The sequence below is a fragment of the Miniopterus natalensis genome, chromosome 15 (assembly GCF_054644295.1).
Source record: "Miniopterus natalensis isolate mMinNat1 chromosome 15, mMinNat1.hap1, whole genome shotgun sequence".
Classification (NCBI taxonomy): Eukaryota; Metazoa; Chordata; class Mammalia; order Chiroptera; family Miniopteridae; genus Miniopterus; species Miniopterus natalensis.
In genome coordinates, this window is record NC_142095.1 from 20,527,530 (window position 1) to 20,550,380 (window position 22,851).

General features: G+C 49.2%; 2 protein-coding genes across 2 annotated transcripts in view; one reads left to right on the plus strand and one right to left on the minus strand.

Moving 5' to 3' along the window:
• RFTN1 (raftlin, lipid raft linker 1) overlaps positions 1-9,910 on the plus strand; it is a 167,549-nt gene extending 157,639 nt beyond the window's left edge. The window contains exons 8-10 of the mRNA XM_016209276.2: positions 180-283; positions 2,812-2,893; positions 8,526-9,910. Of these exons, the coding sequence (XP_016064762.2) occupies positions 180-283; positions 2,812-2,893; positions 8,526-8,915 (576 nt within the window). The 3' untranslated portion in view covers positions 8,916-9,910. The remainder of the gene's footprint in view (positions 1-179; positions 284-2,811; positions 2,894-8,525) is intronic.
• An 11,509-nt stretch (positions 9,911-21,419) lies between these two features.
• The window catches only part of OXNAD1 (oxidoreductase NAD binding domain containing 1), a 32,985-nt gene continuing 31,553 nt past the window's right edge, over positions 21,420-22,851 (minus strand). Inside the window, exons 8-9 of the mRNA XM_016209277.2 lie at positions 22,613-22,721; positions 21,420-21,969 (exon numbers count right to left, since the gene is read on the minus strand). Of these exons, the coding sequence (XP_016064763.2) occupies positions 21,815-21,969; positions 22,613-22,721 (264 nt within the window). The 3' untranslated portion in view covers positions 21,420-21,814. The remainder of the gene's footprint in view (positions 21,970-22,612; positions 22,722-22,851) is intronic.

The following is a 22,851-nucleotide window of genomic DNA, read 5'->3' on the forward strand; positions in this document are numbered from 1 at the left end:
GGTCCCACATTGGCGGTTTGACTCTGACCTCCTTAAGTATCATCAGAGCCAGGCCTCCAAGCTGGGGACACCCCACCTCTTTCTGCTTTGTTGAGCTGGCGGGCTGAACAGTCCCCTCTCGGTCTCCCGGGTGTCGACCTGAAGCAGCAGCATCCCTCACAGCGGCCTTTCTCCTTTAGGGCGTCGAGGTGCAGACAGATTACGTGCCCCTGCTGAACTCGCTGGCAGCCTATGGCTGGCAGCTCACCTGTGTGCTACCAACGCCCGTTGTCAAGACTAACAGGTAACAGAACAGCCATTATTAGTATTGAACACTCACTCTGTGCTAGGCACTGTTCCCAGTAAGCACTCCATGCACATAACTTGTTTAATCCTGCATCAAGCCTGTGAGGCTGGTGTGGCTACATCAGTTCTCCAGCTGGGAAGTGGCAGAGCTAGGATTTCAGATTCCTACCCCCCCCACACTCCAGAGCTCAGAGCTCTCACCTGCACCCCTCTTCCCACATGGGGAGCCTTGGTCAGGGAATCACTACTGCCCAGCATGTCAAAGATGAGCCAGCGACTGAAGAGGCTCAGGGTTCTCAGATGCAAAAGAAACTCAGCACCCACTATGTGCCCTGTGCCAGGCTAGGTAGGCACTTTGTGTATAAAATCTCATTTCTCAAAAATCCCATGAGGAGGATTTTTGAAAGTTGAACTCATTTTTCAGCTAAGGAAAGTGTGCCCAGGAAGGTGGAAAGGCCCACCCATGATCATGTCATGGCGCTGGTCAGCAGCCGTATGAAGATGTGAGGACCTGGAGTCAGGGCTCTTGCTTGTGGCCCTCCTTCTGACCTCACATTCATGGTGGTTTGTCCACCCTCAGCTCTGCCCACTGTCCTTTGAGCCATGAGCTTGTCCGAGTCATCCCAGCACTAAGAGGTCTTCCATCTGGGTTTGCTATCTAAACTAGTCCTGCTAATTATCCTGTAAGCATCGATATGATTCCTGTTTTATAGATGATGAAACTGAGGCTCAGAGAGGCTCAGTCACATACCTGAGGCCACACAACCACTAAGGGGCAGAACCTGGGTCTAGAACCTCAGTTGGAGAATCAAGGACTCCTTCTGCACCAGGCTGCCTCTTTGCCCACCTCTAGGGGTGCCCCTGCCTGTGGCCCTCAGTGCTCTACCTGCCCTGAGTCCTGCCGCGCACCCACCACTGCAGGGTGATGAACAGCGTGGGGTAAGGCTGGTGATCTAGGCAGGTGGCAGGGGTGTGCAGCTCTAGGGCCCAGACTGAGGGTAGAGAATGCTGGTGACAATCAGTGCCTTTCCTGGGTCCCTCTGCAAGCCCATCTGGGCCCTCAACATGTCTCCCTCCCGACACTAGGATACGGTGGGCCTGTGTATCTGCAGGAGCCAGTCTGCAGCCACCTTTGGGCCTCTTGGCCACTGGGAGCCAAGACTTCGATGGGCACAGGGTGATGCAGCAGAGAGAAAAGGACCCTGGGTTTGTGGCCTGCAGACTTGAACCCAAGTCCTGAGTCTGCCACCTTGGTCAAGTCACGTCGCTTCTTTGAGTTTGTTTCCCAGCCCATGAGATGGAAGAATGCCTGCCCACCACTGGTCTAAAAGCCAGAGGACAAGAGTCACAATGAGAATGTCCTTGAATGTGAAGCCCCAGCTGGTTCTGAGCTGAGCCCAGAGGGTGCAAACAGGTCTCTGTTCAGGATAGTCACACCTGCTGAACAGTTCTTCCTAACCCTCCACTTCCCTGTGCCTTAAATGACCCTTCATGGTGGAGTGAGAGAACGCACTGAACCAGGCAGACCCGAGCCTAAATCTTGGCCATGTGCTCTCGAGCCTGCTCCTTTAATGAGCTTTCATTTCCCATCTACAAAGGTGTCTGTCCCAGTCCTTGGAAACACTGTGGATGCCTAAATGAGACATTATATGTGGGATCACCCAGCCCAGCCCCAGAATAAAATAGGAAATTTGGGTTTTCTCCCTCCTTGCTCTGATGCTTCGTGTAGTGACACGTTGCCTCAGCAGAGAAAATGTTTGCAAAATAGAGGTTTAAGAAAGTGATCAGAAAGGTGGAGGCAGGGGAGAAAACAGGGATCCCCTTCACAATATTTCTATCATCTTTAAAAGAAGCTGCCTGAGGTCCTGCCTTCCTGGGGGAAAAACGAACGCACTGGGCCATAAAAATGAGCCGCACTCCTGAGCATCCCCCCGCTGGCTTTGTTACTGCCACTCCCTGCCTTGCTGGTGCCTTCATCTGTGTGCCTTCAGGAGCTCTGTGGCCCTGCTGCTCAGTGAGGGCGAATCAGGCACGGCCAGGACCTGTGTGTAGCCAGCCCTCCACCAGCTGTCCCTGTGATGGCTGATGGGCAGAGCTCTTCATCCAAGTCTCATCTTCCTGCCCATGCTGGGCCAGCCCGACCCCTCCATGGCCTTACCACCAAAGACAGACTTGGAAGAGGCCTGCACCCACTCTGAGATTCAGTAAAGAAGCCAGTTTATCATCATCTGGCCAAGATGCTACCTGTTATTTCACATCAACGGGAGGGAGCTTCTAGCTGTGAAGCTGACTTTGCAGGGACGCCCACAGGCTTTTGTTGGGCCCCTGAGATAGCCCCCCAGAAGCAAGGGTGGATGGCCGGGGTGGGAGAGTGGGGGGCTTCTTGATTCTGACTTCTTCCTATTTGGTGGCAGCTTTCCTTTCTGAGGGTGGTCAGCCTTGGTGAAGTCAGGGACCGCAGCGTCTGTGAGGTTTGGGGCTCCCCTAAGGATAACCTGCTCATTCTCAGCTCCCTGTGTGTTACAGGGAGGGAAACGTGTCCACCAAGCAGATTGTCTTTCTTCAGAGACCGTGTCTACCTCAGAAAATCAAGAAGAAGGAATCCAAGGTGAGTGGCCTTGATTGCCTTCCTCGGGTTTCTTTAGTGGGGCTTCATCTTCAAGGGGATTTTTCTACAGCAGTTGGGTGGGCATCCTGCTCCAACTTCCAGCAGCTCTGAGCCCAAGGACACCTGAGCCCCTTGGCAAACTGATTCAGGCCTGAAGCTGCCAAAATGGGACAGGCGAGGGCACTGGAGGGCCTCGCCTGCCAGTGTCCTGCTGGTCAGAGTGGAGAAGAGAGGTTCTTTCAGACACTCCAGCCTGCCAGATATTCCCACTGGGCTAAAAATAGGGGCATGAAGTCAGCTGTAGTCTGACGGGATGCCAGTGGGGGGGTGGCTTGAGCTCAGTGTCTCTGCATCTTCATCTCATTACAAGCTGGCTGGAGCTCTGGCCTGCCCGCTGAATCCCTCAGGACATCAGAAGTTTGGTAATCTTGGCAGACAGGCCCTACTAGAGGCCCTTTTTGACTGGCCCCATCTGAAAGCCTCTTGAGTGACAGCAGTTGGTCTAGACAGAGGTCAGCCATAGCCCGTGGCAATGAGTCCTCAGGTCAGGCTGCCCTGCAATCGCCAGAGTCCGTCTCCCCTCACTGGTCGTTGCATGAACCGTCGGGAAACACAGTCCCACTGTGAGACTGTGGCCATCCTCAGAATATCTCCTGTGTTTGATGGAGTCCAGCCCAAGTCCTCCCCTTGTGTCAGATGATTCTGATGTTCCACACCCCATGCTTTGCAGCTGGTGGGTGCTTTTCCTGGGGGTGTTTCACTGGTTGCTCAGGAAAAGGCAGGTGAGTGGAGGGAACCTGCCCAAGCCTAAGTCAGGAGTCACCTGGAGCCAGCTCCCTCCACCTTCAATGGCCAAGGCCATGCTCGCTCGTAGAGCGTGCTGGGCCTGCTTGCTCCTCACATGTGGCACCATCGCGTGCTCCCCAGTCTTGCTTCCTTGTGTTGTTTGGACATGGAGCCTGGACAGGAGCACCAAGCAAGTGAACAGATTGGAGCAGCCCCTCACTAGCCAACAAACCCAGGGGGAACCCATTTGTGGGACAAATGCCAAGGAAACGGCGCCTTGAAGCCAGATGGGGTGGAGTGCAGAGACCGTCTCTCTCCAAGCTCTGAAGCACTAATGTGACAGGTGATAGCAGCAGAGAACCAGAAGGCAACTGCCAAATCCACCATTAACCACCAGGAGCAGTCAGCCGCCAGCTAGAAGATGGATCAGCCGTGGCTGCTTTCAGCGGTGGCTTAGCCATAGGCTCCGGGGGACTGTGCCCATTCACAGAGTGACATTCAACAACGACGCAGGCGAGGTCTCCGTTAGCCACCAAAAGATACCCGCCTCCAACTTTCAGAGAGGGCGGGGGGGCTGCCTTTTCCCAGCCGCTCTCCTGGTTGTGGTGCTGGCGGCTCCCAAAGCAAAGACAGTGGTTTGATTTTGGTGCATCTCGGGGGGCGGCCAGTGGAACCCTGAGCGGGTGGGGAGATTTTAGAGGTCGAGTTTTAAGGCGGGTGTAAGAAGGTAGAGTGACTTTCCCAGGGGGAATCCAGGAGGGTGGGAGCCTTTTATTTTCTGGTCAGTAGAAACTCCCAGCCCCAGTCAGCTATACAAATACAGGTCAGTTCTTTCTCCTTTAAGTATTTCTTTATCCCCCACTCATCCCAAAGATCGGCTGGTGCTGAGCATTTGTTCTCGGTGTAACCCAGAGAGATCACCTCGCTAGTGGAGTCCCAGAGAGGGGACTTCCCAGCACACCTCTGTCTCCATCTTCCTGTCCCTGTCATTCGCTCCTCAGCTGACTCAGGTGGGCATTCTGCTCCCACGAGGTCTGTGGGCCCCCATGACTTCTGGTAACCCCTCCTAGTCCTCACGGCACCGACGCTGTCGGCTGCCCTCTACCTCTCGAAGCACCTTTTTCCCTTGGCTCCTGGTTCCCCACCAGGTCCCTCAGGGGTCAGACCAGCCCTGCTTCTCTCACTCTCTTACCTCACCCTTAGAGGTAAGTCTCTTTCATCCTCAGAGTGAGAAAATCTCTCCCCACCTCTGTGTCATGACTCTCACATCTGCCCTCGCTGCTCCCCTGAGGCCCGGCTCACCTATCCCTTCGATGCTCAACAATCCCAGAGCATCTCGGGACTTTGCCCCTCCCCTCCCCGTGCCACCTCCCCTTACCTAGAGGAAGGGACCACCACCAACCCAGAGGCAGCGGCCAGCCTGCGGGTCACCCTTGGCCCTCCCCATCTCCTCCCCCCATCCGGTCAGGCCTTAAGACGTGTCTCTTTTAGGTCCTAGAATCTCCAGAATCCTCCACTTCCCTTCACCCTCACTTGCCTCCGCTACTCCAGTCTCCTGATGACAGGCCTCCCTTCAAATGTTCTCTACTCAGGGCCAAAGTGATCTTTCGAAACAGCCAATTAAACCATGTCACCCCACTGCTTTAAACGGTTCTAAAGCTTTGTGTTAAGTAAGATAGGATGAGAATCTGTAATGGGGTCCCCAAGGCCCTGTGTGATCAGCGTCTCTGTTCTGCACTCCAGCTGTGTGGCCCTGCATGTTCTTTGTGCGTCTCCCGCCTCAGGGCCGTTGCTTCGGCTGTTCCCTCTGCCTAGGGCTCTCTCCCCCTTTGGATTTCTCAGGATGGTGTGCTGCCCTGGGAACGTGCTACCCACGGTCTTCTCTTCCAGAACTCGCTAGTTGTGCTCATTCGTTTTTCCTCTCCTGGCAGATTCGGTCCACGAGAGCACAGACCTTTTTCTCTGACTATTGTGTGCCCGATACCTGGCTTTTGGGTACTCAACAAATATTTGTTGAATTAGTGAATCAGTAATCAAAATTCTGAGCCCCGGACATGCCTATCATGTCCAGCATTGAAATTTAAGAAAAGAAATCCCAAGATTGACACACCGAGGACGAAGTGTATTTAGCCCTGTTTTAATCAGCAAAGTGGACAGAATGGTCTAATCAAGACTTTTCAGCATTTGAAAGAAACCTCTTTGTGCGAGTGTGGCTTTCAAGGCAGATATGAAGCTCCTTCGAAGGTGATGGGTGGTCTCCACGACTCCGGAGAAGCCTTCTTTCTGGCTAGCCTAGCTGAAGCTGAGGCAGATAACAGACAGTTGTTAAAATGTGTGAATTAAATCCATTAGCCCCTGCTGACACGGAGCTCTGGACACACGCTGCTGTAAAGTGGATTTTTTTCTTTCCTGCAGTTATTTCTGACATGGACAGCTGTTTGGAATCTTTCCTAGTTTAGGCACCACCGACACACCCAAGGGCCACAGACACCCAGTTTGGGAAGGCCGGCATCCACATACACAGCCTGTCCAACTAGCAGCTGAGTGTCGAGTTCAGAGACTCCCTGGTTCTGCTCAAGATATGGAAACATCCCCCAGGCTGCACTGCCTGCCTTTAAGTGTGGATGTTACCGACCTGCCCTCAGGGCCGCAGCCCCAGAAGTGGTCACTGTCCCTGGGGCTGCCACACCCCTGCCTCTCCTCTTCTTGCTTTCTGAGATACCATCTTTTTGAGCCTTGAAATCTAGAGCAGTTTTTGTTGTTTGTTAGAGACTGTGACTGTCCCCAGCTTAGAGGAGGAAGAGAAGCCCGGGTGGTGAAGGGAGCCAGGTGTGAAGGTGAACAGGTGGACGGGAGGGAGACAGAGGAAGCCCTTCCATGGATAGCAGGGCTGGGAGCTGGGGGAGGCCTGGGAGGCTGGGGGCTGGGGGAGACCTGGGGCTCGCAGAGGCCTGGGGGCTGGCAGAGGCTTGGAGACTGGGGGAGGCCTGGGGGAGTTTCTTTCACAGCTGTTTCTCCGACAGCTAAACTCTGCCCAGGTGCTTAGCTTGTTGGTTCTTAGATTATGGACCCTAGACCAGCAGTATCAGCCTCAGCTGGGAGCTTGTTAGAAATGCAAAGTCTCCCTCCCCTCCCCAGGCCCATGGAGTCACGTGGGGTGGGTGATCTGGTTGCAGGAGCCCTCCAGTGATTCTGATGCCCACTCCAGTCTGAGAGCCAGCGTCTTAATTGAATGATTTAGGCCCCTTTCCAGCCTTACCCGTGGACCTCCATCCAAATTTTATCATTATTGATTTTTTTAAAAATGGACCTGTCAGGGAGCCTTCAGTGTAGATATCTGTTTTTAATAAACCGAACCAAAGAATCTTTAATGGCCATAAATCTGGACTTCCATTAGCTGACCACCTGGCTTAATGAGTCAAGTGCCTGATCGAGCAGATGCATCTGAACATGGTAAAGTCTGAAAGTTGAGACTCTTCTACATTGGGCTGAGCCATCCCAACCTAGGAGGGCAACAAAGGTGTGTTGCCTCCTCCCTTCGCTCTAGGGCAAGAGCCTAAAGCCTTTCACCCACCCAGAACGGAGGCTGGGAGGGCAGTGTGGAGCCAGAAGCAGCTGTGTTTGAATTCTAGCTCTGCTACTTTCTAGCTGTGTGACTTTAGGCAAGTTACTTAACCTCTCTGAACCTCTACGGGCTCACCTATAAAATGGCTCTAACAATGCCTATTGAGAGTATTGCTTTGGGGATTCAGGGAAATGGGAAACCCTGTCACTGTGTGAGACACACAGTAGGCACCTTGGTATGTGTTTGTTCTTTCCTAGGCAGGTATTCTGCAGGCGACCTGCCTTTGCAACTCAGAACAGTTAGCTTTTAGACTATACAGACCCTGAGTTTCGGCCACTGCTACTCCCCTGCTTCATGAGAATGTCCCACAAAGGAGAAGAGGAGGAAGAGGGCGCACTCGAGTCAGAGCCCCTGGGTACCTGGCTGCAGTGCTGGGGACAGCTGTGGTGGGATCCCGGGCCCAGGCAGCACGGGGACTCAGTGATGCCACCACAAACCCACCTGAGGACAGAGCAAGGCTTTCAAGGGGCGTGCCCTCAGGAACACCCACGGGGAAGGCGGGCTCGGAGCGGGCTGGAGACAGCTGTCGTGCTGCCTCAGCTGTGGCCTCGGCCAGCCCACCCTGCAGGCGGCTCTGGAGCTGGGATGGCCTTTTAGAGGGGCCCCTAGTTGTGACAAGGAGGGATGGGCCATTATACCCTGCCTGGACCAGCCCTTGGTTGCAGGTCGCCCCAGGAAGGGAGTGTGACCTTCAGTGAGGCGGTGGGTGTTGCTAGCAGACAGCAGTCCCCGCAGCTGGGCAGCTGGGGCAGTAAGCCTGCCAGTCCTGCAAGGGGGGCCCAGGCGCCCCACGTTCTGTGCCTCCTGCTCAGGTAAGGGGCTGCCAGCCCAGTGCTTGGTAATCCGCAGCCCACTCAGAGCGCTGACCCTTAGGAAGGGCAAGCCTCACGTCCCCTCCCCATCCTGCTGGTTCAAACGGTAGGATTTCAAGGCCCACTTTTCCAGGCCTTTGGTTTGGGGCCAGCGGAAAGAAGTACCCCGCAGCCCCCACAACACCCTGAAATCCACCTCTGAAGTACACGCCGTGGACAGCATCGAGCAGGCTCTAGTGGCGGGCGTGATGTGTTTCGGGCTGCGACTGTAGTTGGCCCTGCCCCAGGGACGCTGGGAATTGTGTTTCTTGCTGCAGAGAAATGACATGGGTGTGAACGCAGGCGGGCTCAGGTGGCCCGGGGTCCTCTCAGACGGCATTTATTTATTAACATCCTCTCCCGTGTTCAGTTTCAGTGGCGATTCTCCCGAGAAGACATGCACAGCAGGCAGACGAGGAAATCCAAAGGTAAACTCGGCTCCAGGGACAAGCGACAGGCAGAAGAAAACGACAAGAACCTAGAGGACCAGTTTTCCAAGGCCGGAGACGTGGGAAACTGTGTGCCGAGCCGGCAGCAGGAGGAAGGAGCCGCGGAGGAGGCCAAGCTCCCCGTCCAAGAGTTCGCCATGGAACAGCTGTGTCCCGACGGCCGGCTCCGCGTGGAGGCCGGGGCCGTGCAGAATGGGCCTGCGGGCCGCTGTGGGGCCCCGGCCGGGGGCTGCGAGGGGCCCTCGGATCCTGGGGAGGATGCCAGGGAGGGAGGTGCTGAGGAAGTGGCTGCAGAGACAGAAGACAACTGAGTCTCAGCAGTCGGTGCTGCAGCGGGACGAGTTGGCCAACCCCAGGCACAGCGCCAGCAGCCGGGTCAGGGCTGGTTGGCCCTGGTGTCCTGTGTTACCCTTTGGCTTGACTTGACCTCTCCTTGTGAGCTCGCCCAGGCCCTCCAAGGGCTGGCTTCCTGACAGTGTTGGTTTATGCACATCCGTTTGAAACATGTCATAATGCCCCAATGTTAGAATGCAAGAGGTCAGGTCATTTCTTCTAAACCTCAGGGCCGAAGGCCCAGCCCTGGCTCTACCACTCCTTAGCGGGAGGGTCTGGACCGTCCAGTGCCTGTGTCCGCCCCCAGGGCCTCCAGGGAGCATTTAGGGCTGTGTGTTGTTCATTCCCACACCCTGCCGGGTGGTGTCCATCCTCTCCTGTCCTCTGCAGCTCCCTGGTGACTGTAACAACCCCTGGAACCCTGTCAGCTGCTCTTCACCTAAAGCCCAGGCCCCTGCTGCTTTGGCAAAGAAAAGGACATTAGGGGAGGGGAGGTGCTCCACCTCCTGGCTTTCCTCAAAGTGTTCCCGTAGATGCTGGTAATCTGGAAATGAAAAGGTAATTCTGTGTGTGCACCTGCTTGTGCAGAGTGTCCAAGAAAGTATTCTGTGTTAGTATTAATGCCAAAAAATTTTTTAAAGGTTTTGTATTCAGCACATCGTGTGAACTCATGTTCTTTCTGTCATTTCAGGGCAGCCCGACAGATTGGCTGCCCCCTTCATGTGCTACTTTAATCTGTGTATCATTGGCCAAGTTGTTTCCTATGTATGCTCTCACGTGTTTATATTGTCCAGAAAGTATGGTTAAGGCTTTAAGTAGATGCGACTGGTGTCTTGACCAAAACAACAGCCTATCTCTTTCTTGTTTAGTTACTTAAAGCAATAAATCATCTATGAGTTAGAGCACTGTGACTACTGAGTATTTATTGTGTTACAACGAAAAAGTCCTGGCCTGATGTCCCAAGGACTCAATCCCACACCCCTCACCTACCTTTCCTGTGACTAACTCCCAGTAGCGTGATGAGCTTAGAGAAAAGGAAGCCCCTGTGGGAAACAAAGGAGGTGGCTGAACACATTGCTTTCTGGTCATTTGTAGAAAGAAGGCAGGAAGTGGGATTCAGGGGCCACCAGGTAAGTTAGGGCAGAGCCACCTCCTACTGCCCAGGGTGATGGAGACAAATACCTTTGGAAAACAAACAAATAGCCCCGCACCAGTTTCTAAGCATGTTTTAAGTGAATTATTTAATGAGGCGAGTTTTTTCCTTCTTTGCAAGTTTGCTAAAATAAAACACATTTGTAATACATTTGTATAGAGCAGAATTGAAGCTCCTTGTACAGCTACATTGCAGAGCCGTTTTCCTATTGATGCGGAAGCTGACTCCCCCCACCCCACCCCCAGAGCTCACCTAGAAGGGTTGAAGGCTCTGTCCAAAGAGAACGTTTTCCATATGTTCAAAAGACGTTTTCCATAATTATACTCAGGAATATCTACACGGCATCTTGATTTAATAAAAACATTATCTCTTTGCCCATATCTTAGAGGATCGCAGCTTTTTAAAAACTATGCTAGTGAGCAGCAGCCTGGGACAAAAACGACTCGTCTTTCACAACTTTGAAAAGCACATGATCCCAGGCTGCTTCCCCCAGGCGGACGGATGGCCTTACTCCACTCAGCGTTGGGTATGTTTTTCAATAAATGACATTTATGTTGGCTAAATGTGTCATGGGGAAAAATTAAAGATGACTGTAGCTAATTTGAATTCCTCAGGAAGTTGGGCCCTAGAACCAGAGTAACAAATCATTCCTAAAGGTCTTGTTTTTCCCCTCACTTCACACCCACCCCTGCTGATACCTGGCAAAACACCAATCTACCGCAGGTGGTTCTCAAATTGGCAGCACCTTAGGACCACTGGGGGAGCTTTAAAAACCCAATCCCTGGGCCTCACCCCAGACTTGGAGTAGCTGCTCTGGGCTGGGCCTCGCGACTCCTAAACCTTCCCCTGACACACAGATTCTAAGGTGCAGCCAAATGTGAGACTGGCCACAGGGCTGCTATGAATCGAGTCAGAGCTTGTTCCTTGGGAAATGCAACACTTCCTAGGCAAGGTAAATAACCAGGCCCCTAACACCCAGTCCCAACACCCTGTATGGGCATTGCAAGTGCATTGCAAACTCCTGAAGGAAATTGTACTTTCCTGTGATCGGTGTCAGTTGTGCAGGTCATCGGTGGCACTGACAAGGCCCCAGGGACTAGTAAAAGTTGCAAAGACTTGTATGTAGTGTTTGAAAGAGGAGGCTTGTGCACGCAGCGGTTAGTTTTGGGGGCTGCAGGTGTCACAGAGGGTCTTGAAGGAACAGGAAGTTCTACAGGGGTGGTCAGGTGACTGAAGTGGGAGCCTAAGTGACTCTGATCAGCCTTGCTGCCACCATTTGGCAGCCCGACGGGGCATTCCAGGTTGTTCAAGGCCCCAAGATTCAGAGAGGCCAAGGCCAGCCTCAAGGAGGGAACAGAGACTGCTGTGGCGGGGTTTTGGTAGCTCTTAGGCCCAGCCGTTTGTCTGTGGAAGGAGGTTTCTAGGGGGATGGGAGATAAAACCTACCAGGAAAAGAGATGTTCCTATGAAACGAGCTGAATTTGAAGCCTTTTGCTAGGAAGTGTTTTCAGGACCTTCCTCTTCAGAAGTTTAGGAGAGGACAGCGGGTGGAGGTTAGCATCACTCACAGGGCAGCGGGGGGAGTGGGAGGAATTCTTATCACATCTGCTTCAAGAAATGCAGCTGTATTGCTCTCCAGTGCACATGGCCACAGGGTCAAAGTAGTGAGGTGTGGAGAGCCTGCGGACACCTGTGTTAATGAAGCGGGAAGGCTGTTCTGTATCGGGCTCATTCAGCGGAAAAGCCCAGCCAGGCTTTGGGGTCAGACAGAGCTGGTTCTAATGCTCGCCACACACAACCTACACATGTCACCTCAAGTTCATTTCTTCACACCTGCAAGCACCGGTCTCCTCATGTGTGAAATGGGGCTAATGACACCCACCTCATCGGATTTTTGTGAGAATTAATAAGGTGTGGTAAAGAGCTTGGTCCGTGGAAAGCATTCTCTGGGTAGCAGTTAATCATAATGCCGATAGGTAATAAATAGGGTCAGAGAAGAAGGTCAGTGCTCACCCAATACCCATGGGCTCCTGTCCTGCCGGGCCCCTCTTATAGTTTAGGGCCATGTGACTGGGTTCTGGCCCATGGGACATGAGCATAGGTGATGCAAGCCAGTTCTGAGCCTGACCTGTAAAAATACCATGAGCCCAGCTGGTATAGCTCAGTGGTTTAGCGTCAACCCATGAACCATGAGGTCACCATTCATTTCCCGGTCAGAGAACATGCCTGAGTTGCCAGCTGGATCCCCAGTAGGGGGCATGCAGGAGGCAGGCAATAGATGACTCTCTCATCATTGATGTTTCTAACTCTCCCTCTCCCTTTCTCTCTCAGAAATCAATTTAAAAAAACATTTGAAAAAGGATACCCCATGGAACTCCAGCCCTCTCTTCATCTCCAGCACCCTTGGCATAGTTCAGGATGGACAGTGGCATGCGGGATAAGTAAACCTTCACTGTGCTAAGCCACTGGAATTTTGAGGTTTACCTATTACTGAAGCAGAGCATATCCCATCCTGATTAACAGACATTCTGTAATGTTCATAAAATCTATTAGTGGTTTATAAGTAACAATCCTTGCCTCAATTTTTTTAAAGCTCCCAACTGATCACACTTCACTGGAATTATGTGTGATGGGACCAGCTTCAAGAAGAAGGAAACAAAATGTTAAGAGACATTCTAATTCATTTCTTATGAAGCACGTTTTATCAGAACTCTAAACAGATTAATTATGGCCTTTTCTAAACCACAAACCTTCTTTCAAGAATAGCTCTCAGATGATGTGCAGTGCTTATTAGTAGGAATATGTTGACCCCAAATTCATCAGACATGGAACACATTTGGGACTGCAGGGAGCAGCAGAGCCTGGCTCTGTGCTGCTGGGGTTCCCAGCCCTGTACAGGCCGAGAGTAGCAGCTGGGACTAAAGATGAAGCTCTGGAAGGGTTGGTGAGAGGGGGACAGGGGACAGGATAGCATATCTCATCCTGATTAATAGACATACTGTAATGTTTATAAAATCTATTAGTGGTTTATAAGTAACAGTCCTTGCCTGGAGGCAGCTCAGCGCCGGCTCCCCACTTATTTCAGCAGGCCCCGTTTCCAGCAGCCCTCCTGAGAGCGCTGGGAGCCGACTGCGTGAGCAGCGCAGGGTGTGCCCCTGGCCCTGAGCGCTCTGCCCGCTCGGTGACCTGCCAAAAGCCTGATGCAGCTTCCCAGGAGGGCCTGGGTTTCCGGTACCTGGCTCCTGGAGTTTGGAACAAGGAAGCATGTGAACTTTAGCTCTAAGTGCAAGACCTGACAAACCTTTGGCTGGGATTTCTGAGGTGGCTGTCGCCAGAGAAGGAAGCAAAGCAATGTTCATCACAGGTTCCTGCTGATAATGATCATTTCTGTAGCCAGGCTAAGAAAGCTCACTCTGGGCACAGACAGCTGGCGCTCTGGACCTGGCAGGTGCCTGCTCCCCAGCCCCTGCAGGACAGTGGGGTGGGGGCATCTCCCTCTAGCAGAGGCAGCCAGGCCGCGTACAGGGATTGGACCATCCACTGTATAGATACATACTTTTAATTTTTTTTTTTAACAACAAATGTTTATGTCTCTAGGAAGCCCAAGATCAAGGCACTGGCAAACTCTGTGTCTGGTGAGAACCTGCTTCCTGTTTCATAGATGGCCATTTCCTCGCTGTCTCCTCACGTGGCAGAAAAAGGCAACAGATATTAGTTTTTAATGCCTGCACCACTGTGCTGGGTGCTGGGAAGACAGCAATGAAGAGACAGACCCAATCCTGGCTCCTTTGGAGCTTAAAAAAAGACACTGACTTGTTGCCCCAGCAGTTACACTGTGATAAGAGCTGTGGAGAAGTGCAGGATGCGTGAAGGCACAGAACAGGGAGGTGTAAGCTGCTTACCGGAGGCGCTGTGGAGGGAGCCAGAGGTGGGCTGAGCCCTGAGAGATGGGCACCAGGTGGGCGGGCCGCAGGGAGGCAGTGTGCCTAGCAGCTGGGCGCACAGACTGCAGAGCCGGCCTCCCAGCTAGAATCCAGGCTCCACTGCTCACCGGGTGGCTTTGGGCAAGTTGCTTATCCCTTCTGTGCCTCAGTTGCCTCACCTGTGAAATGGGGAGAATAGTTGTGAGAATTAAATGAGTTATATATATAAGATGCTTAAAGAATGGCTAGTATACAGGAAAAGCTATGTTAGTGCTGGTGGTGAGAAGAAAGAAGTGTGTAATGTCCGAGGACCTGGAAGACGCCCATGTGGGCCGCTTTGCAGAGCGTGTGTGTCGGGAGGGGCAAAGCAGCAGGGAGCAGGTAGAGATGGACGGGGCCAGATGCAGCAGGGCCTGTGGACCATGGTAAGGATTCTAGTCCTCCTGGTAAAAGTAATGGGAGGCCATTGATTAGTTTCGAACAGGGAAATGACCTAAGATAAGTATTTTGTAGAAGACCTCCGTTGCTGAAGGAGAAAGTTGGTGTGTAGGGGCCCACGGAGGGCGCAGAGGTGCAAGTTAGGCAGCCAGGGCTTCAGCCCAGGTGGGAGTGCTGGTGGTTTGCACCTCGGCGGAGAGGGAGAGAAGGGGACAGATTTGATAGTCATTCAGGAGCAAATATTGACTGAATTTTACAGTTGATTAGAGAGTGAGTGAATCCATCAGCCATACCAGAAACAAGTGAGTACTGTCCTTATCAAAGGCGTTTCCTCAGAGTAATATATGCTCCACTGATACCACCAATGTTTGGAACTTTTCTAGAACAAGTCTCATGGATTATTTTTCAGGACTTGAATGATGATTCAACATTATTTTACAAAATCACTGAAACCATCCTTAAGACTCAAAGAACTATGTCTTTAATTTTTGGAGGGAGTTGTTGGGAAACAAGCAGCTGGTGGGGAGATGCCAGGGGAAAGGCCTGTGGTTATACAAAGGAAACCACCTGTCTTGGGTCTGAGGAACAGAACCCAGGTCTGCCCTCAAAGCAATTTTTAATGGTGATGCTGGCCATCGCAGCTATGGCTGTCAACTGTGGGGACCCTGTCACAAAAACGAGCTAAAGGGATTCATTCACTCCAAAGATGGTTTAAAAACACAGATCCTATTGGGGTTGACTGGTGATAGAAGAAAAAAGTTTTTCACCCTATAATTAATGCAGTAAAATTTATACTCATATTCAAATGTGCTACTCACTAGTCATTAAGTTCAGTGTGGGTCTGGATTTTTCTTCTGCCTCTAAATAATATAAAGGCTTAATGCTGATAAGAAATTTATCAGGGTAACCGTTAAAATGCTTCCTATAACAGACCTCTGTGTTTGTGAACCTTCAGGCCTGGGTACCTCATATCTTGTTGATTCTTTAATGAAAATAACAAGAAAATCATCTCTGGAAGAAGGACAACCAGCCAACCAACAAACTCTCCAGTTTCTGGACCCATAAAATCCCTAATAACTGTCTAAAAACTCCTCCTTTTCATGAGGCTGGGAGCTATCAATTCAGCCGACCTGTTTCAGTCCAGCCCACCTGAAGGCCCCAGAGGCAAATGTTGTCAGGTTTTTTCCTTATTAATGGTGTATCCACCATTTCTCTTGGGCCCCAACTCCAGGATTTAATCAGAAGCATAGTCCAAAAGTCCTTTACATCAAACCTAACTTTTCCCTTGCTTCAGTTCAAGGCCATTTCTTCATACTGTGTCAGTGTTGGAGATGCAAACAACAGTCACTACAACAATTAATCGAATGTTTGAAGACAGTTGAGACACTTCTTAGTCATCTCTCATGAGAATGGTCAACCTCAGCTCCCCTTGATCTCTAAGGCCCGTTTTTCCATCATGAAATTGTTGGAGAAACTAAAAGAGATTTTAAATTGCACAGTCCTACCCACTGGACAGGCCAGGAAAGGCGGTTAGAGGGAGAGATGGACTGAGTCATGCAGGAAGCAAGCTGTAGAACAGGGATGACTTCGGTCTCTTGAGCCCCAGCACCGAGCTCTTCCCATCACACACGCAGACTGTCTCATTCTTTGTCTCTCTCCTCTCTAGGCTCCTGCAGTCTCTGAGAACAGAGAGGCCTCATTGGATTTTAAAAACCTTCTAACTGGAATGCTCTGGCGATGGGATGTTCGGTTAACTGAATCTCTCTTTAAAAAGACAACAGAAAGCCCTGGCCGGTTTGGCTCAGTGGTCAGAGTGTCGGCCTGCGGACCGAAGGGTCCCGGAGGCACATACCTCGGTTGCAGGTTCGATCCCCAGCTCTGGTCGGGGCACATGAGGGAGGCAACCAATTGATGTGTCTCTTTCACATTGATGTTTCTCTTTCCTTCCCTTCCACTCTCTCCGAAAAGCAATGGAAAAAAATATCCTCGGGTGAGGATTGAAAAAAAGAAGGGAGGCAAGCCCACCTCTTCAGTGATGGGGAGGGTTTGGGAACAAGCCCGAGGCTGAGTCTGTGGAAAGGAAAATCGTCCGGGAGGGAAGGAGACCAGTCGGGAGGTCCGTGAGGCATCTAGCCACTCTGTCTCAGCTCCCTTACTGGTAAAATGGGGCAGCACTCACCCTGCCTACTGCGCATAACTGTTGGGAATAATTTAATGCGATAAAACAAAGTTCTTGTCAAGTGCCAAGTAATGCTGTAATCTTCAATTGATGGTAATATTCCAACCAAAATCTAGACCACCAATGAATTCAGATTATCCCAGAGTAACTATTTTCTATCACTTTTCCTTTCTAACTTTCTCTGTGAAAGTGCGGTTATATCACTGTGCGGAAGATCTGTTTGTGTTTAAATAATCTGGAAATGAAAAAAAAAGTGTGTGGTTGGGGTGGGGGATATAGAATATACTAAAAAGCTAGAGTAATTAAAACCATGTGATATCAGAGCCGCAACAAATGAGAACTATGGAACAGAGTAGAGAGCCTAAGGGGGGAAATCCACTAGTAGGTGGGAATTTAGTATGTGATAAGGGAGGCATTTCAAACCACTGGGGAAAGTGTAGAGTATTTGATAAATGGTGTCGGGCAACTGCAGAGCCATATGGAAAAAGCCAGATCCCTATTCCCCATCAAGCACAAAAATAAATCCCCAGAGGGATAAAAGGCCTGTAAAAATATCAAAAGAAAATATATCCAAAAGCTATGGGAAAAGATGGGCATAATTGATTACATATAAATTTAAACTCTGGTATAAGTTAGAACAAACAGAACTCAGTGACAAGTAACAGAATGGGAAAAAAATATTTGCAACACGCATAACAAAGGATTAGCATTCATTCTATTTTATAGAGAGTTACAAATCAGCCAGACATCAAAGTGGACATAAAAATGCACAAACACACCATTCTCAAAAGAAAAAAGAGAAATGGCTAAAGCGCTTTGGGGAAAAACATGCCAGGGAGAAATCAGGAAATTAATTTTTTTAAATCATCTTTTCACCCAACAGATTAGGAAAAACAGTTTATGAACTTAGACTTTCTAGTTGCCAGAAGGTAGGGAAATGAGTACTTTCATATTCTATCTGAATATAAATCGATTAGGCATTTTATAGGGTAATTTGAAAATAATAGTCAATTTTTGATCCAGAAATGATACTTCTAGAAAGTCTACAGGACTACAACACAAACATTACATGAACAAGTGTGTCTGCTGCAATATTGTTTGTAATAGCCCCAAACTGGGAACAATCTAAATGTCCATCACAGAGATACGGTGAAGTACATTGTTTGGAGTGTTAAAAGAATAAAAATGAAAATGTATGGACACATACCTGTCCATGTGTACAGGACTAACACTCTGTAAAATGTCTAGGATGCCTAGCGAGCTCTTTATACAGAATTCCATCCTAGGTGAGGGCGTGGGGCGCGGTGACTCAGGACTTCAGAATTTAGTGTACATATTTTTCTATGATTTGACTTTTTACAATCCTATTTATCAGGTAATTAAAAAAGAACAAAGGAGCAGATAAAATTTTGGTAGGCTCAAGCGTAGCAAAATGGGACTTGGGGATCAGATGGGAGAGACTAGGTCAGGCCTAGTGGTCACCAGCAGGGGTTTTTAATAACTCAGAACAGAATGATCAGGATGTCTCTCAACAACTAGGGAAGTCTGCGCTCCTGAGCACAAATCATTTTAAAATGCATGCCTTGATGTGGTGGGTTAGTAGGTATCTTTATATGTCATCACCACGTTTGCTGTGTATGCGCGTATTAGGAAAGAGTAATAATATTAAAGATGGAACATCTCACTATTCCTCGAAGATGAGAACAGCATACTTCTTTGAGTTTCATTTAAAAGAAAATGAAATAACAGCTCTCAGGTTAAATTATCAGCATATGATCATCTGCAATACCCGGGAATAAAGGAAATTGCTGTTTTCCATTCAAAAAGAAAAAAATGATGTCAGGCGGAGGTCCATGAATTGGTACTGTTCAACAGTCACTGCATGCACACACATATATTCATACTCACCCACGTGCACGTACAAGCACCTGCAGCTCTGCATCCCATAATAATTCTCCCAAGCACTGTCTCCGGAGCATGGGAACCACCTTTCCCACTGCCCTGCCCACCTGCTACTCTCAGGACACCAGCACTCCAATGACTCGCCCAGACATCCATCTTCCACAGCCTCCCTTTCAACCAGTGATAGTTGCTAAAAAATGTTCTTTTCCCCAGAGCGTTTTTACTTTCAATCATGTTGAGATGTTCTCGGTATTCAATATACTTCGTTGTAGAAGATAGCTTTTATCACTTTTTAGCTTCATGAAAAATAGTTCCCCGAAGTATTTAACTTGCTCCTCAAGATAACCTTTGTCTTATCCTTTCCTATCTTCAATTTCTAGCACAGTGGCTGCACATCGCAGATGCTCGATAAATGACAGTTAACAAGTTTATCATCCTCTAGAAAAAGTCATCTCCTCCCCCACTGGAGTCTCACGGAATGCTTCTTTCATAGTTTTTCATACAGTCAGTCTAGTATCTCTCCCATCTTTAAAAACAACGGTGGTTTAGTTAATAGTATTGTAGCAATTTTAACTGTACTGTTAATTTCTTGGTTTTCATACATATGCCATGGATATGTAAGATGTTAACATTTAAGGAAGTTGGGTAAAGAGTATATGGGGAACCCTGTCCTCTCTTTGCAAGTCTTCTATAGATCTAAAATTACTTCACAATAAAAAGTTTTGAAAACAATTTTTTTTTAATGGAGTGAAAAAATGGAATGCTCTTATTACCACTTCTCTTTCCAGCTACCATCCCATTTTTCTCTTCCTCTTTATAGTAAAATCACTTGAAACTATTACCTATAGTCACTCATCACCATTTATTTCCTCTAGGTTGTTCTTAAACCCACTCCAATGTTCAGCACTCAGCTCCAGAAACGACAGAGCTGGAAGGAACTACAGTCCATGCGGAGGTCACGACCTGGCCCATCCCAGTGGTTTACAGAGGGTGGCAGTGAGTCACCGGCATGGTGACAGGCAGAGCGGGGATCTCCAGGTCAGGCGGCCCTCTCTCTGTGACAACAGCAGGCGCACAGTTGTGGTGGTGGGTGGGTGGAGAGAGTGGGCGGCACTCCTTCCACGCTACACTGGTGACGCTCACTCTGCACCTCCACTCCCAACACAGAAAGGCCTGGGGGAGCCACTGCCTCCACACCTGTGTCTCCCACCCTGCCAACCAGCTGGCAGAACCCCTTTCTGCCCCCACATCCCTGATTCTCATTGTGCTATGCTCTCGAGTACTCAGCCCTAAAGCCCAGCCCTCAGCCTGGACACTTGGGGGGCAGCCGATGAATTGGCTCCTTATAGTGGCCAGAGCGTCTCACATTCCCCTCAGCCCCGAAACGCTGATGATCACTGCCTTGAATGGATGTTCATATTCCCATCAGGCTAATAGCTCCTTTCCTCCCACTGAATTCCTATCTGGCATTGAACCTAGAGGGTATTATGCTAAGTGAAATAAGTCAGACAGAGAAAGACAAATACCATATGTTTCACTTATATGTGGAATCTAAAAAACAAACAAACAAAACAGAAACACACTCATAGATACAGAGAACAAACTGATGGTTGCCAAATGGGAGGGGGTCTGGGGGGAAAGGTGAGGGGGATTAAGTGGAAATTGACAGTTACAAAAGAGTCATGGGATATAAAGCACAGCGTAGAGAATACAGTCAATAGTATTGTAATAACCATGTATGGTGCCAGGTGTGTACTAGACTTGCTGGAGGGATTACTTCGTAAATTACATAAATGTCTAACCACTGTGCTGTACTCCTGAAACTAACATAAAAAATAATATTGAATGTCAACTGTAATTGGAAAAAAAGAAAATGGTTGACAAATGATCTCTGCTTAAAACCTGACAAAATTCAAAACAGGGTAGAGGCCAGAATAGTGATACCATCATCAGGTCTGTGAATCAACGCTGTTTCAGCCCTAAGTTCCTGTGAGGCCTGCAGCCAGAGATGAGAGGGGCCACCTGTCTTCTCATCAGCTCAAGAACGGGATCTGTGGACTGGAGCTCCTGGGTCTCCAGCACTAATGTGTCAATCTTCCCAGACTCCGTGTGTCCTCCGTGTTCTACGAGCAGGCAGCCTTCAGCCCAAGGCTGCTAGTAACAGAAAGGATGGTCTGGCCTTAGCCCATGGATTTCTTCTGGATTTTTAAAAATCTGAACAAGACTAAGATCTACAGTCTGCTTTCTAGCAGTTTCACCAGAGCGGCCTTGGAACGAGGCTGTACCATGCTCTCCCCCGTCCTGGGGACTGCCTCCCCATCCCGGGCTCAGCAGGAGTTAGACATTAGTTGCTTTCTTTCAGTCATTCAACAAGTATGTGTTGAGGAGCTGCTGCTGCTGCCAGAAATGACCCTGGCAAAGGAATGAAGTAAAAGGCAGAGAAGCAGGATTTGGAAACTGCTCTATACCCCCTAATCAATCCTAAGCACATTTCTACAGCCAGCCAGCCTGGCCATTGAAGGCAGATTCCACATGAAACACAGCAGTCCCCAATGCCTTTGTCCCCAAGAAGCCGCCCCTACACGTAGCACGAGGCAGGCAGCCAGGACACAGAACACAGAAAGGGTTTCATTTGAGAAGAAACTAACAATCAGTCAGGATATATACTTGCGATACCCATTAACATTAAGCAAATATGCTGGTATTCAATTCCCTAAAGCAGTTTTCCTAACAATTTTCAGTTTCCAAACCCAATTTTGCTGGTCTGAAGAGGCCAGGCTGCAGGCCATGGTGCGGTCAACTAAGACTTTAAGTATAAAGAATTTTCACAGTAACACTATTAAGAATGTGTTTAAATGATAAGTTTATTGAATATAAGATATCTAGGCTGCTGTCAAATAATTTAACGATAGCCTACATTTCACACACACAACCCCATTTTCCTATGATTAAATGTTAAGTATATGTCTTTTTCTTCCCTTAGGGGAAAGAAAATCTATATTGACCAATTCAAGGTACATCATGAGATAGTCAAACACTTACTAATAAAAGAAAGTCAATACAGTAAAAAATGGTTCAATCAATGAAGTCTTTGCAAAAAGTTGATCAGGTAAGACTTGTCCGGTGATTTTTCTTTTCTCCTCCTGCAGGTCACTCTGTCCACAGACTTCATCAGAGAAGGCCGAGTAGAGGTGACTTCATCTTGCCACAAATCACGTAACACAATGCCTTCACTGTCCCCAGTAAATCCCACAGCCTTCTCCTTTCTACCGTCACTGGCTCCTACCACCACTTCTCAAAGCAGATGTTTTCTCTGGGAACATGGCTGCTTTCTAGCTGCTTGGAGAAAAAGTCTGTCATCGGAGGGGGGCCACAGAGATAGAACAAAGTCTCTTTCGAAAGGTGCTCTCTTAGGTCCTCCTCTGTTATTCTTCCTTCTACCAAGAAACAGAATAGACACCAAGTTAGGCCAGACATGTTTGTACTGGAACGAGGAACGACAAACCACGACTCGGCGACAGTGTTCACCTTCAGTAACTCGGGCTTAGTGAGTTTAGTCTTGAGCCACTCCCACAATGGCTCCAGCTGGCACCTGGGTTTCCTAACTTATGGCGAGTAAGAGGGGAGCCAACCGCAACGCCCTCTCAGGTGGGCAGCAAGCTTGCTGCACTTTGGGAGAGATTAAAAACTGCCTTCAGCAAAGTAACGAAGCTGTTTTGTGAAAAATCCTTCCAGGCAGGGGAAACCACAAGTAATTTAAATTACCATTAATGGCAAATGGCATCGATTCCACCAGGGCTGGAATATAAATTCTTTGCATGCATACTACAGTGATGATGCAAAGGTCCCCTAAAAAATGTGGAAAATAAATTTTTAATATGGGCAGTAGGAACATTGTATATAATAAATAAATCCAAAGTAATCTCTCCTTATTTTTCCATGATGAATCACCTCTCAGTTCCCCAGGTAGTGACATTCCCAGCCAGCAACTCCACACAATAAACCATCTACACTCAACCAACTGGCATGCCCATCAAATAAACTACGTGGAGACAGTCAAAACATCTTTAGGGGACTCACCCGTGATGTATGGTTTGAGTTCGGCACTGATTGGTGTAGTCTGCTTTGTAACATGCAAACTGCATGCAATCTTCTCGGGAAATTCATTTACTAAATCGAGGATATTTTTCTGGAATGTCAAACATATTTGGTCACACTACAATTTAAAAAAATCAAAACAGATGTGCACAACCACTGACGCCGAACCTCGCCTCCCATTCTGCACACGTCTGCGCTCCCGCTCTACTTACCGAGATATT